The sequence below is a fragment of the Homalodisca vitripennis genome, chromosome 8 (genome assembly GCF_021130785.1).
Source record: "Homalodisca vitripennis isolate AUS2020 chromosome 8, UT_GWSS_2.1, whole genome shotgun sequence".
NCBI classification, from domain to species: Eukaryota; Metazoa; Arthropoda; class Insecta; order Hemiptera; family Cicadellidae; genus Homalodisca; species Homalodisca vitripennis.
In genome coordinates, this window is record NC_060214.1 from 101,194,349 (window position 1) to 101,211,380 (window position 17,032).

Genomic DNA, 17,032 nt, shown 5'->3' on the forward strand with positions numbered 1-17,032 from the left:
TAAACTTTAATTAACAACGATATAATTATGCATAAAAACATATCAAAATGGAAGATATATTAAATTCACTTCGAAAAAATGAATCATTTATAAGATACCTATTGAGCAACAATATTTTTGTTACTTACATTAATAACATGATTTGGTTCACTCCAACAAAACCCATCACTTCTAGCGTTGAGAAATATGTCCTATTTTTTGAGGGATGATATATAGGAGACGAGGTATATTTTGGAAAGGTATAGACTAAAGTAGTAGGCCTGCCATTTATCGGAAGATCTTAGATCCGAACTCCCAGACTAACATCACGTGAGCTCGGATCGGTAGACCTTCCAGGTTCTGGGGGAACGACCTTAGGAGTGAGGAGGCCGTGGGCGTCGCTTAGAGGAGAAACGTGTCACTGGTGGGCTGAAGAGAGAAGAGGAGTTGAAGATGGAGGCCTTTCCTTCCACCGGATATTATCCGTACATCGACTATTATAGCCGTTAGTAATTATGATGACATGGGCGAGTCTGGGAGAGGCGTTTAATTTATTCATGAATGAAAGTGCTCCGGGCTACACGCTCATTTAGACGCTTTTAATTTAACTCTGTGTCACCAAACTGAGTCCTCATCCTTTACGAAATCAACAAAAACAACATATATTACTCGAAATACAAACTAGCATCTAAACTTTCATATTACTCGAAAGGATAGTTTTGAAAGAGAAGGAATTACTTGCTAGGCAGAAGCGTTAAAATAGAAAGCAGAAACTGGGTTCATTAGCATAAGGTAATTTGGGAAGAATGACAACCAGGAAGTGGGATGGAGGAACATTAACAGCGGAGCGTTCGGGATTTAACGGCCTCTAAACGTCTGGGTTTACATCAGGCTGTGGAACACTTCATGAGATGTATATTACCTGAGTGATAACCGATTCTCTTTCCTAGTACTGTATACACTATTCGTTAAATCTTCTACGGTAACCACTGACCTCAGCAAGACGTAAGAAAGTCAGTCACGTTGGATTACCCTCAAATCTTTTAAGATCGGTCACATAGAGAAAATTCGGAAGTTTCGTCTCTACATCATCTCAGTGATAAACAATTTCATTTCCTAGTGCTGTAAACACGTTATGTGTATACATTGTCATAACCATTAGCCTCAGCAAAATGTAAGAAAGTCAATCACGTTGGATTATCCTCAAATCTTTTAAGATCGGTTATAGAGAAAATTCGGAAGTTTCGTCTCTATATCATCTCAGTGATAAACAATTTCATTTCCCAGTGCTGTAAACACTATGTGTATACATTGTCATAACCATTAGCCTCAGCAAAATGTAAGAAAGTCAATCACGTTGGATTATCCTCAAATCTTTTAAGATCGGTCACAGAGAAAATTCGGAAGTTTCGTCTCTATATCATCTCAGTGATAAACAATTTCATTTCCCTAGTGCTGTAAACACGTTATGTGTATACATTGTCATAACCATTAGCCTCAGCAAAATGTAAGAAAGTCAATCACGTTGGATTATCCTCAAATCTTTTAAGATCGGTCACAGAGAAAATTCGGAAGTTTCGTCTCTACATCATCTCAGTGATAAACAATTTCATTTCCTAGTGCTGTAAACACGTTATGTGTATACATTGTCATAACCATTAGCCTCAGCAAAATGTAAGAAAGTCAATCACGTTGGATTATTCTCAAATCTTTTAAGATCGGTTATAGAGAAAATTCGGGTTTCGTCTCTATATCATCTCAGTGATAAACAATTTCATTTCCCAGTGCTGTAAACATGTTATGTGTATACATTGTCATAACCATTAGCCTCAGCAAAATGTAAGAAAGTCAGTCACGTTGGATTATCCTCAAATATTTCTAAATCGGTCACGGAGAAAATGCGGAAGTTTCTTCTCTACATCATCTGAGTGATAAACAATTTCCTTTCCTGGCATACCTTTTGCAAGAACCATACATCCTTAAGCAATCCGTATAAAAAGGATCAATTATGTTGGATTATCCTTAACACGTTTAAAATAGGAGACGAAGTAGGTGTGAACGTTTTTTCTCTATGTTACCTGAGTATTTCCCCTTATTGGGAATTGGAATTCCCTTTACCAGTATATCTTTGTAAAAATATCTTCTAAATATATAAACTGTCTTCAGTATTATTTCATTAAAAGAAGAAATTGAATTAATTAAAAATGTAATTTCATAAGTGTAATAATCATGTCATTAGTCGTATACATGATTCAAAGAAGTTAAAATCTTAATCTACAACCATATTTCTTTGGGCCTGTTTACAAAATAGCCCCGCATTTTTATGTCCATAATTCCTCTTGGAGCGATGAAAATTGTGTTTACTGCACATGCTTCAGAACTGTGGATTTGTAATAGTGGCTTGAAATTTAAAAATAACTAAATTAAATCCCAAAATTAATATAAAGTGGGGTTTATAGAAATTTCTGGAGAAAACCTACAGGATTAACAACATTTACACGATTACAATGAATAATAAAAGCTTGCCATAATTATGCTGGTTTTTTATAGCAACTCATTTGTATTTTATGACTTTTAGCAACCATTATTCTGTGTTAAATCTCAGTTCCTTTATTAAGGGCCCAACAGGATCAAAAATACTATTGATTTTGGGGTCTACAGTCTACAGCACAAAAGTGAATACAAATATAGTTCTAAAATGATTAAATCGTCCTTTAGGGGAACCGTAATAGCAACGAGAAAATTGAAGAACCAATATGTAAATAAAGTACAATCATATGACAGTTTATAGTGTAACACAGATATTAAGTCCTGTATTGTCCTGTAGGGTGTAAATTAAGTCCTGATACGCCTGGATATATTCCAAACGGATTGAGATATCGATGTACAAACTTCACCATACTTATTAAAATACTTTTTCATATTTTAATGATAAAAAAATCCCCCCCTTTTCATAGGAGGGTAATAAATTTAAATTTTCAAATTGCAGCCCCTATCTTGTGACATATCATTTTAATGACCTATTTAATATAAACAAAATTACATGAATGAAACATCTGTACGACGTTCCTAGCAAAAGTTATGGGCCAATAACCCCTTACATCTCAGGGTGTAAATTAAGTATTGATACGCCTGAATATATTCCAAACGAATTCAAATATCGATGTACAACCATCACCATACTCATTAAAATACTTTTTTAGATTGTTTGAATGATAAAAGATGGTAAAAGGATGGTAAGTGGGAGTAACTTTAATTGCAACCCCTATATTGTAACATAATTTTAATGGCCTATTCAATCGAAACGCATTGACATTAACAACACATCGCTACGATGGCAAAAGTTATGGGCAAATTTATCTAAGTACGCATATATATACGTACTTATATACGTACTTTGATGGATTGGTTGGTAAGACTTTCTTTTCCGTCTGTAGTGTCCTCGGTACTTTGTTGTATCGGTTTAGTGATATGTTGCTGTGGTACTTACAAATGGGACCTTCTGATTGTTCTAACCCAAAAACAGATCTAACTGCGCGCAGGGCCTGTATAAACCACGAGGGAAACAGCTCATCAATCTTGACCTGAAGAAAACCATCCGCGCATTAGAAAGCAGATCGCTGCTGGAAGTAGGTTTCGGACAAACAAACAACCCAATAACAGTAAACTGGCGAGACCCTAGGGGCGCAAACAGTCGGAGCAGAACAGTGGAGCAATTACAGTAAACCACAGAGTAAACAAGCACTCACCTGAATGTCCACCAGATGTTGAAGCACATGGTATTGAGCCAGAAGAAGGCCGCCAGGAACATAAAGTGTATCGAAATAGCTGAAACAGAGAAAGTTTGGATAAGTAACTCGTGCAAGCTATGAATTTCTGCATTCTGCAGTATGAATTAAACACAATAATGGATATCTAACTTGTTTTGTTCTTTTAGACAATAAGCTTATAAATTGTACTTAGTCCTGTAAGAGTCTTTGCGCTGCTTCAAGAGTGACAAGATATTCAGGATGGGTAAGGTTAGGGAGTATGGGCTGCCTCTTATCGAGATCCATGAGGAAGAATTAGGGCACTACATCTCAAAGTCACATATCCCCGGAAGAAGGGGGAGGCCAGCTCTGAACCAGCCTCTCCAGTCAAAGCAGGCAGGGGGTGGCACACCCTTGTTGAGGCTAGCAAGAACCTCTGAGGTTAGGGAAAACCCCCACTAACTCCCCAAAAGACAGTGTAAATTGCATCGCAATCGTCATGACCTTTTAAAAGCTAAAATTTTGCATTCATTATTACAGTGGTTCTCATTCAGACTTACAGTTTATCAATCACCAAAATTCTCATTCATTACATAATTTTCCCACTCTAATCACATGGTCAGCCAATTAGATGGGCCCCTGATCGTTTGCCATGAACTCGTCTGTACTATAAAAAGCTTCTGAGATCAGCGCGGTTTTCAAACGAGTTTTAAATGCCTTAGGGAATTGTGGCATTTTTGATCGAATTTGGCAATATTTTGACGAACTGAACTCCTGCCTGCGAAGGCAATCGTTCATAAACCACCGCCCTGTGTCTTCCAGCACGGTCATAAGAGTGTACACTCATTATTTTTTGCCTTTAACAACTGAGAAATATAAAAATACAAGAGAATAATTGAAAAAGCACATTTACGTTTATATTGAAATTCCTGAAAGTCCGAGTGGATAGATTTTGGAATTTTTAAATAAGCAAATGACCGTAACTTCAAAATATGTGTATTGTAACTACAAAGCAATATGTAAATGAGTTTACATTGATTAAAATGAATTAAACCTTTGATTCTATTTTGCAATACCTTTTACAATGGGCCAGTTTGTTGTTCTTGTTTTTAGAGAACAAAGTGAGAAAAATAATCTGATTTAAATCTAAAGAGGGTTTTGAACCAATATCAACTGCAACGGGCCAACCAGAGAATCTAATAGTACAGGGATTGGCTGCCAAACTTCTAGAAGATACCAGAATCAACCAATCTGTCAGTACCAAGAACGTCCTCAACAGACGCAGCCTCTGCCAGGATAATGGGTCAGAATTTACCAAACAGGAAATAGTATAGAAGTGCAGGAAACAGAACTTTTTCCGGGCATTTATCATCGTTCAGTGAAACAAAAAAAAATCAGTAACACTACGTTCCGAGATCTGCAATCTGATCTCTTCTTCAGGTAAATAACTAACATAACACATAATTACAAACTAGGTTAAAATAAAGCGTTGTGACACGCCTAAGTCAGGAAATACAACCACCATGTTCCTCTTGCATATGCAGTCGTGTGTGACTAGTCGACGAATGCAGACGCATTTGTGACCTGTATTCTGCAGTTCAGTTTTAATAATTAGTGTTGTGTTTAGTTTTCAATTAAGTGCATGTTTTAGAGTTAGTTAGACTTAGGCGTGTCACAACGCTCTGGTATGATTTGTTTATTTTAACCTAGTTTGTAATTACGTGTTAGGTTAGTTACTTACCTGAAGAAGAGATCAGATTGCAGATCTCGAAACGTAGTGTTATTGATTTTTTTTGTTTCACTGAACGATGGCAAATGTCCGGAAAATCCTGCTTCCTTAACAATCCCTCCATTATCAAAAATAAACTTCAAACAGAGTGTAGAATTATTGAAATGTTCGAGTTTGTATTGCGCTGCTTTTTAAAATAGGTCAATTTGTCGTTCTTATCGATTTAAGGAAACAAAACGATAATCAGAACTTAGTTTAAATATTATAAGGTTTTGAAATCATTAACTGCAACTTATCTACCAGAGAATCTAATAATACGAGCAATAATTGCCAAGTTTCCAGAAGAGCAGAAGAGGCCATAATCAACTGATTATCAAGAGATGCAGCCTCCGCGAGGATGATGGTCAGAAGGTATCAAACAGGTCAGAGGAAGTGAGGATGCCAGTAATGACTATGGCCGTTAACGTCAGCTGACAACCTTGGGATACCGATGTCTCAACTGGGATGGGATGGAGAGGATAGGGCCACTTATTAACAGCAACATTATCATATAATGAGGCCGCGTCCACGTGAGTGAGCTGGGCAGATTGCGGGCATGATGTAGCTCCTTGGCTACCACATCATCTTCTGTCGATCCCGCCATCGTTGCGTACCGATAGAAACTCTGTTTGGATATTGGCTTAGACCAAACAGTGTATAAGACGATTCCGTCATTTCTGGAAATTACGTAGTGCATCTTTATTGTGATTAAAAAAACGATCTTCTTTGTGCAACTAATTTATTTATTTTATTTTCCAACGGCAGCAGCCAATTTACAAATACAAACATAGATAGTAGATACAGCGGAAAATAAAATTAATACGAACAGATGAAAAATCTACATAAAGTAACAAAATAGGTATCATACAAAATTTGATAATAAATAATTAGTATTCAAAGATGTAACAAGTTATAAATATCCAAAACATAACAAAAAATAAAAATAAAGATTAACAACAACAATAATTATTCAAGTATGGAGCGAACATAAATAAATTGTGCTAATAAATTAAAATATAATATATAACATTTAACAAATAACAGTGAAATTAAATAAATACAACATATAATACAATGAACATGCACTTAACACAGATTAAAGCTAACTACTGTAGGTCTTAATCACTAGTCCCTCACAGAAAGAAGAGAGAAGGCCTGCCGGCGAACCTGGTGAAGTCCATCGAAGAACAGGTCACACCCAGACGCAACCTGATTTCCCAGGCGAATAAACCTTGCGAAAGGACTGTTGAAGTCGAAGTTGGTTGAGTGGTATCTTCGACCCAGCAGATCTCGAGATCTTGTGTTTGCCGGAACTCTGAGGTCGATTTCAGCTAGGAGATCTGGACAGTTCATGCGACCATTCACTATCTTCCAGAGAAGGACAACATCAGCCACGTCACGTCGCAGGGCAAGAGGTGGCAAGTTCAGATTGCTGGACAGTTCCTCCACAGGCACATCAAGATAGGCAAAACCCAGCCGGACACCAATCAAGCGAAGACTAATCTGTGAATTATCTCACTAAAAGTACTATAGTAACAATAAAATAATGAAGAGATAACAACAATGATAAAGCTTGAAAACAACGTCACCCACAGTAACAGGTATAAAAAAAGTAGGTACCATGTACAAGTTTAGGCTAAAAATACTATTAAAAATAATTGTGAATAAAAAAGAGGCAGCAAATAACTCAAGCAAATGAAAATTAACTTTAAGAATAATAAGTAAAGAAGAACATCAAATATAGAGAATATTTTTAGGGGAGAAATTAACAACATATTTAAATTAGGTAGTTCAAGACTGATAATAGAGCACTAGCTTCAACTTATGTAGAGAGCTTGCTCTTGCGGATGGGTGTTATCGAAATAAATCCAAGGGAATCCATAAAAACATATCAGCAGTTAGTTCAGAATGAGTTTGGCAATATACGAATTAAAAATGTCTTGTTCGGATTGTAGGAACAATCCCTTGAGGCTTGACATAATGGTGGACTCATGGTAGTTGGTATTGCATGCTGCCTAGTGAAGATTTGTTCAGTTATGCTCTGATAGACATTAGAGTTCGTGGAAATGGTCAAAACGCTCGACCACCCTGTCAGTAATTTTAAAGTGTAATACCAAATCGAGGACGTTCCGGCTGTCCTCAAATGTTGGGAAGGCCCAACATCTGTCGCATCTCATTAAGAGGACCTTCGAGACAACCGTATCCAATCCGGTATCCCACGGATCTGAGGATCCAATCCAGCTCCGAATCCTCTAGGTAGCAAAAAAGCCAAGACAGTGTGGGTTGCTTACAGAGAACACATCAGCATTATGTTATGGAGGGCGTTAAGGTCAAATAAAAAGATTAAATACGAATAGTGTCTACTGGTAAGAGACATGATGTACAGCAAATAAATCAAATATTTCTATAGACTCGCACAATGTACCTGCTCGAGTGAAAGGACATCTTTAAACGTGTAAGAACTATCCGGAATTGTTCCTCCCGGCTGACATTCGAAGGTTTAAATGCTGGCATTGTAGAATGACAATCACAGGACACTTAGACTTTTGAAATATTAACTTAAAAGCATTACAACGCATTATGTTCAAACACGCCAATATTTACCTGATATTCATGTGGGTTTAGTTTATGTAATAATATCTAATGCACTTTTTAGTTTCGCAGTATGAGTTCATCATACAGCTATTTATCCATATTTGCAATAAGAACATTAATTAATTAATTTATCAAACTAATAAATTATTATTTTATCTTCATTATTTCACCTAATGCTTCAATTGTTTGAAACAACATCTTCAAAGAGTTGGTTATTTATTAAAAATAATTTGGTTTACCCTAAACGCAACAATTTACGTACCAATACCTGATTTAGTTTTCGTATTGAAATGTGCATTACTTAATTTAAATTTAATCTAATACTAATCAGAATCAATACTGCACAATTAAATATTTGAAGATGAAGTTGTCAGCTAAAATATGAAAATTCTTTGTAAGAATGCGTACAATATATGCAATGGAAAAGTTTTGGCAAAGATTAGAAATGTGTTTAAATTACACATTTAACATGTTAAATACAATATGGATAGGATCCAAAATTTTAATTAGAGAAAACTAATCTTACTATTTGAATATGATTTATCAATCGTGTAGGAAAAATATGGAATGTAAGATCACTTGGTATTCTAAGACTGGATACCACCTTCCAGACTACATTTCCCAGAATTGGCTATTAATTTCCCTGAAGTTCTTAGCAAAAATACTCACGTAACAAACTATTCCTGTAGTAAACGTGTAAATATTTGAATTTATGATCCTGAATCTCCATGTCACTATGAGAAAGAACTATCTTTGATCTGGATGACGAGCGGTTTAGGCCAGGAGGGGGAATTGAAAGCAGAGCAAGTGTGATATCGTCAGGGGACAGGGGCTGGATTGTGTTCTTTTTGGATTGCCACAGAAGATCGCATTGTGAGAGGATCAGAGTCCAACAAAAAACAGACCTTGAGCCCTTTGATGTATTGACCGGTTCAGAATACATTAGTTCTCGTGAATTGCAGTTTTTGCTCCGGTAACTCTCTTGGGCCCAAATAGAAAGGGCTGATACATTCATTACCGACTGGACGGCTCAGTAATAGGATATCGCTGTTGATCCATCTAGATGGAACTGCTTTTTTTAATTAAATTATCAAGATGCAATTATCGTTTGTCCATGTTTTCTTTTTAATATCAAACAAAGTTATAATAGTTCTATGATTTTCAGTATAAATATTTGCATCACGAATATGTTTCTTAGAATTTTCTTAGAATTGCTTGTTAGGTCTATATATTGTTGCATTTGATACTGTTGTATATATTTTATATTAAATCCTGTTTTGTTGAACTTCTGTTGAACTTAGTGGACCTTGGATTTGTTAAATTTGTGCCAATATCTTAACATTGAGTTATTACATTATTATTAATTGTTATTTATGTTCTAAATGAATTTTACTATTAAATGTCTACTGCCAAACTACAGTTGAAATTGTGTTAAATAACTTAGTAAATTTGTTACAGTTTGATTCATTTTTGTATTTCATAATGTATTACTGATATATATTTTTAATCTGCCTAAGTAGTCCATTCTTTACGCATTTTACTATTAATTTGTTTTGTTTGATTTATGTAATGATTTATTTATTTATAATATCTAAAAATTTTTGAACATGTTATTTATTTAAATTTAAGTTTACCCTCTGCCAAAAGATAACTGGATAGGCTTTGAATATACTTTGCCAACTGTACATACATAATATATAATGCCAATATATTAAAAAAGAAATTGTTTTTCTCCTCCACACGTGCTTTGTATAGCACATGGAATTGTATTTTTTGTACAATTTTTAGAAAATAAAGTTTTTTGTGAACTGTGTTTCTCGGATAAATAACGATTACAATAAATATGCGACAGGGATCCGTTGCAGAAAAAAGCGACATTAGTATAACTGTAATGGTATTATTATCTACTACTTTTATTTATTCTCTCGAAATCTTTGAATCGTCTTATAAAGTTGGATTAGAAATCATTGTGGTGGAAATCTACTATTACAGTCCTATAGGATGAAATGCCAATGTCATAAAGATGGAAATGTTACTGATTCAGCACCAGGGAAAAAACATCACCATCTTTTATTTTCAGAAGTTTCTAATTGGTTAATATATCATTTATTTCTTTATCTAATGTAACTTTATCGAAAGACTTTCCATTGGGTAGAACTGCTCCAGCTATACTCGAGTTGCAACAGTTTATCTTCATTCTTGTTGTTCATGTTAAGAGACTGTGACATGAGTATACCGTTAAACCGATATTTTCCTTGGTACGACAGTACTATTATCGCATCCATGAACTCGGTTCCAGAAGTAGAGCAACACGTCAATTCAGTTACAGAATGAAAAGGATCGTCTTTTTACTACTCTATGGAATCACGTACATAACGGATCAATCCTTCAATACATAATTGGGAAGTGTGTCATACAAATCAATAGCTGGTAAGAAATAAATGGATATTAGAGACGGAAATCGCTTGAACGCCCATTTTTTTTTTAGACAATACCCAGTTTTTAAAGCCACAGGTTGATATACCATATTCATCTACCAACTTGATAGCATTAACGACAACTAATAGAGCTTAAACATAATGAAAAATACAGTCATAATCCGTATTTAATTTGGACGGAAATTCAAATTCGAGAACGAAATCTTAGGGTTGCACCTTCCTGCAACTGAAATGTGTCATTTTTATTCCACTGTCCAGTAAATTACATCTGTATTTGAACCCTCTTTCACTTTGAACGAGAATCTGAATGGAACGGGTACTCTTGATACGTAGAAAATGTTAATCTTTCTGAGTGCAATATTCTAATCGCATCATTGGTTCTTGTTAGTTTGAGAGAATTTTGAAGAACTGCACCCAACTCCTTCTATGTCCAGGCAGTCAGTAGCGACTCAAGTGGCCAGGAACTAATGACCTTCGAGTGCTCTGTATTGCCAGCGTCATTACATCTATGACGTCATCTCCCCATTGACGTGATTGAGATGCAATGACTGGCCACACCACTACCCCCCCCCCCCCCCCTCTGACCGTCTGCAACGCCTAGCGGTCCACGCCTTAGCGCTCGAAATTCCATCAAGTAATTGGGCTCAGATCGACTTCCTTTGGAAATTGCGGACACTTGAAATCACCACCTGATCGATCATACGAACCGGTTGTGGCTACTACGGCGTCGTTCAGGTTGTGGTCTTTAGCGGTTCTTGGTTAGGAAGACGGTTGGCCTAATGAGGAGTCTGGAGTCTCCAGGCTTGTGATTCCTGTTAATGCAATAGGCGCTTCGAGGCAAAAATTCCAACAGCGCTAATGTTGCACCTGTAAGTTGTTCGGAGATTGGCTGAGAATTACGAAATAATTGAAATACGCTGTGTAAATAATCGCTTTTGCGTTTAATGTCCAGATAAAATTAATGACAAAGTTTCATCAACGCAAAGGTATTCATAAAACCTTCAAGTCAAATGACACTGTCACGATTCTTCCTAATGGGAACCAACATTTCATTTGGGTTTAAAACAGAGGCCATTCCAAAGTAATCTCTAGCCACAACAGTTGTAGAGTCATAGCCTCGTGTAGCAGCGCCCACCAGAAGGTCGAGCGTAGACCTTGACCACGACTCAGAAGGAAACCCACCAGCCTCTGGTACAGCCGAGTCTGACAACCAATTATGGAACACACTACAGGCAAGAGCCAATTTTGGGGCGCCTCAGAATAGGGACTTTCAAAAACACCGATGACAAAGAAGCTTCAATGAAACCAGGGATTTTGAGGAGGAGAGTTGTTCACTACAGTTGCCCTGAGGTTCTTGAATCTCAAGTTTCAGTCCTGAAAGGATCTGCTGGCTGTGGGAATCGGCGAAGGCATCAATCACACGACAGGTTCATACATTTTCAATTGACCAATTGAGATTCTGCACTGTATCCGAGTGTCTTTTACTCCAGTAGAAGCCGACCTGTTAGTAGTAAATAAGGCGTTCCTGCATCGACTACACAACCAATTGCGTACATTGTTTTCAAGAGAAATTTCAATCGAATTGGAAATAATTCCAGGGTTTTCTACTACAAACTTTTGTTTTTTCAACAACAAGCTGTCATTGTGAAAACGTTAAGGAAACTTTAAGTACTCTTAAACAGTGATATTATGTGGAAAAGTCGATGCTCAAACTGTCCTATTGTAAAAAGGAAACCCAAATTAAAATAAATTGTAACCAGTAAATACTCTTATGTAACTGTGGACTGAACAATTGAATATTGTTTTGGAACAACACGCCACCATGTATCTTTTTTAAACATGTTCAAAGTATCTAGGCTTTTCTCCAGAAAGCAACAAGAAGAACCCAAGAGTTGTTGGGAGGTCGAAATAAGCACTGATTGCAGCGTTTAAGGCCTCAGGATTCGTTTGAAAGGCCTTCTCAAACAGCAGCTTTAATCACGCACTGGAACCACTAATCTGTCCATGCCTGATACTCCATTATCTTGTCTGGAGTCCAGCATCGCTTGCAGTAATAACACACTGGCTTACGATTTATAAAAAACAATTTTACTTCTCCTTTTGGAACCGTCAACCGCCAACCTCTCATTTAAATGAAGGGAGAGAAATAATTTATTCCTACGTTACTGTGAAGATGTGTTGGTCAGTGTATAGAGTCACGTGACATCGGTGTATGCACTAATAGGAATATCAAATACACTGGAACGGAGAGACGTACAGAACAAACTGACCTTTTAATTCAATAGAGCTTTCTTTGGAATGGACCAAAACGAATATATATATATATATATATATATATATATATATATATATATATATATATATATATATGAATTCTCTTCATACAAAAATAAAAAGCCAAATATTGGTAAACTCTTTATTCATTTTCGTACGTCTCATACTTCTTCAGGCATAACACTGAACATTATATAAATATTTACAAAATTGAATAACTAAACTATCTAGAAATATAAATAAGAAAAAACAACTGAAATTTAATAATAAACAGTTAAAAATACCTCACAGCTGATGTCTCATTAGAAATACTAAAGAAATATCTATGTATATTTTCATTAGTATGCAGTGCAACATTATTGAAGCCTTTTAATTTAGAACAGTTTTCAATTTTATCCTGATTGTGCAGAGAATTCACGCACATCACAAATCAGAAATGGCGGGTCGTTTTAGGTACACATTGTTGAGAGTTGAATGCCGCAAACCGCATCTCAAAAGGTTTATCCAATCAGAAATGGCGGGTTGTTTATGTACACATTGTGAAGTACATTACGCGCTGCCATTTCTGACTGGATCGTCATATTCTGATGCGGTACGCGGCGTTTCACTCTACAAATCTCTACAAATGTGTTTTCACTGACTTTTTTTAATTAGCAAGTTATGTCATAAATTTATAACACAATAAATAAAACTAAAATTAATTCGTCGTCTTTATGTTTATAAATTAATTAACTTTTACCATTGTTCTTTGTTGGTGAAATACTTAACTTACCACTTAATTTTTGAATTAAATCTTTTTGTTATTTCTTATAAATACTAATTAGTGAAACCATTAGTTAGTAGAGTGAAACGCCGCCGCTTCTACTCTACATTCAACTCTACTAAGTGAACTCTTTCAAATGAGGTATCACTCGACCCATGCTTTCATTTAATATTTCCATGTTTTCCTCTGTGGGCCGTCCCCCCATGGTTGGCATGTCATGGTAATAGCAAGGAAAAATAGTTTACATAGCCATATGCCACTGTGCAAAGTTTATAGATGTTATCTCCTTTGGTTTTTATAATATTAAGCCGTACCCATACTTTTCAAACACCTTGTATAATAATAGCATTGTATTCAAGAAGGTTTCGGTTACGGATTGATAACAAATAGTTGGGTGTACCTATTATCATTTTTTTAAACTCTTCTAAATATATTTTCTTTTTGTATGTCACTAAGGGCTGTTTCTTTGAAATTGTTGTAATTTCTGCATTACTGTAAATTTTCTTAGGCTCTAAAGTCTCAAAATGATGGAGTTGTCCACAAAGGTTCCGTAATAGCCACCAGTGAATACTGGATAGGTACTGACTTCTTGGGCGGTTGTGACGGCACCGCGGAGGGCTGGCAAGGCGCCTTTTACGGCCTCCATAGCGTTCTGGCACATGCCGCAAACGATCTGTGTGCACGTGCTTTGTTTATGCTTCTGCATGTTGTGTGCGTCTGGCCGCCTACAGGATGTCATCAAATCGCCGCGGCGATGGCTGTTTTAAATCCGTTCGGAACAGACGTCCCCTGTAAACACCGATTTGTGGGAAACGTCGCATGAGGGGTCGTTATGAATGTTGGTTTAAGATCAACGCGGACTTTATGAGATGTGCTCTTCTGTTTGTAAACAGGCTTTATGTGATTTTAATGACCCCGCGTGAGACCGAAGCCCGTTTTGGTTTCGCCGTTTTTGTTTGTTTACTAGATGCGTTTGTTAGCTGGCACCAACAAGTTAAAGAAGAACCCAAAAGAATAACACTGTTATGAATAACTCACAGGTCTTCATTTGCGTCGTTTTAAAGTTATTCACTGTCCTACTCTGTAAATACAAAATCTAAGGCTCGTTTTCAGGGCATTTACAAAATTAATAGCCCCTTATATAATTAACAAACTGACATATAATACATCTCCAAAAAAACACAATTCTCTTAAAGATAAAAAATATTCAAGTTTTAATTTTGGGTATTCAATCAAACGTGTGATGTGTATAATATTTTGATTGTACATATAGGTATCCTGTAGTAGGCTATATCTAGTTTTATGAAGTTTTGTACGTTTCAAACGCCCAAAAATCGTAATTAAACTATAAAGTGAAATTTTTTAACCCTAAAAGGCGCTTTTAATAGAAAATTGTTTATTAATTGGGTATGTTGTAAAGACATTGTAAAGTTGTGAGTCACTGCATAAACCACACCTCCACCACCATTTTCATTTAAAAGCACAAACTTTTGATTTATAAAACATTAAATGTTTTATGGCCCCAACCATGACGTGCAAGCAGTAATTTTTAATGTTTAAAATTTTACGAATCAATGTTTGTGTCATTTTGTAACACTTATTAGTTATGTACCATGTATTACACCTGAAGAGGGGGTTAATCTCCAGTTCACGAAAGGTCGCAGGACGTTTTTCATTACAATCAACTGGAACTACCCTCCTAAGACCTACCAATTCCGACCGTCCTTTTTTCTGTTCTTTTTATCTATGAGTTTGGAAAAAATATATATATTTTTTTATTTCACTACATTTCATAATTAATGTATGATAAATTCCAATATTATCATTTTAACATGTACGGCTACTTAAAACGGCATCCACTTATGGCAGTAAAACAATACTAAACTAAACCCCACGAATACGTTCTTTGTTTTGATGCACTATATAACAAGCCTATTCTTGTTGATAGACCGGAAGCCGTTCAATTAGTAAAACAAACAGACCGCCTCGACTCGGTAAAAGAGGAAAGGAAATTATTGTACTTCAGGAAAATATTATGAGGCGTCTCGTCTTTCTAACACAACCACCGACTGGAAATCCTGTATGGGAGGTATTCCAGCACTTTCTAATTAACTGGAAGGAAGATGAAGACGCGGATATTAATAACTCAATTATATTGTACCTGATTGATTAATCAAGTAAATGGAGTAGAAAAATTAATACTAACTGATTAGAATTTAAAATTATTTGATGTCGAAATGCAAATAAATAATTATTTATATCGGTTCAAATATAATTTATGTATGAGGAACAGTAATGTTATTTCATCAAGGAACTCATTTTTAAATTAATGATATATTATTATTATTAAATTTTCTCGTCCGAGAAAAAGTCAATAAATAAGATAAAATCAATCTCTAATGATCAATCTTTAAAATAATAAAATATATAGATAAAAATATCTTTAAACTTTACAATTGCTTTTTAAATCAACTGTGGTCCAGTAGATTAAAAATAAATACATATAAATGAAATCTAAAGTATAAAGAAATTGATGCGGTATTACAGTGAGAAAAACTAATTACAAAGTGCATTATCCTTTTAAGTGTTGTAAGTAATTCCTCGCAATTAGCCTCTTTTCCAATAGGCTCAATATGCATATTTCATTGAGTATGAATGGTGTTCAATCGAATGCAAACCGAAATGGTAAAAGGAAAAGTCCATATTTATGAGGACAGATGCAAGTTCTCGTTTAAAACCCAAGATGGTCAAGACCAGACCTCCCATGTCCCTGACATGACCGAACTCCGAACTAGTCATCACTCATCTAGGCAATTGGACTAATTGCGCGCTGGTGTTGAAACGCAGTGACAAAATTGTACGCCTTCTTGATCAGCTGTCCTTGCCACAACGCCTCTCAGCTGATCAATCATAACCTCACTTAACTGTACTTGGAACTTCAAGAGAGACGGGACAGCTAATGGAACTGACTGGACAAATATATCTTTGACAGTCGGCATTTCAGCTTTGAAGGTCTCGATATTGGACACGAAATAAACAACTTATAATGTGAGCAATCGGTTACAATTCGATGCCTCTAAATTATGCTTCTAATGCCTACATTGTGGAATGATAAATACTTTACATTTTTCCTTTCACAAAAGAATACATCCTAAAGGGCTGTGGCTTGATTTCTGTTTAAAAACTCAAAAATATATTCCTACAGAAAACTGATGCTCTGTAGGAAATATTGGTCATGCTAAAAGCTTTAATCAATACGCCATTCTTCTACATTTTAGTTGCACCATGATTTATAAAGTCTACAATCGACTAATACCACATATACAATATTATTTGTAACAATATTCTACTGTAGCAAATTACTTCGTAGATAGTGTTACCCTATCAAATTTGGGTAAGAATTAAGGTAAATCAAACAGAATTGTTGGAACCGTAAAGGAGTTTTAAAGAAAGAAGAATATACGTT

The 17,032-nt window shown here is 35.7% G+C and overlaps 1 protein-coding gene across 2 annotated transcripts in view; it reads right to left on the reverse strand.

The window, feature by feature from the left end:
• Positions 1-17,032, reverse strand: part of LOC124367797 (probable G-protein coupled receptor Mth-like 1) — a 134,807-nt gene that overhangs the window by 63,957 nt on the left and 53,818 nt on the right. For both annotated transcript variants that reach the window (XM_046824913.1, XM_046824912.1), the window contains exon 2: positions 3,729-3,807. In XM_046824913.1, coding sequence (XP_046680869.1) covers positions 3,729-3,807 — 79 coding nt within the window. The remainder of the gene's footprint in view (positions 1-3,728; positions 3,808-17,032) is intronic.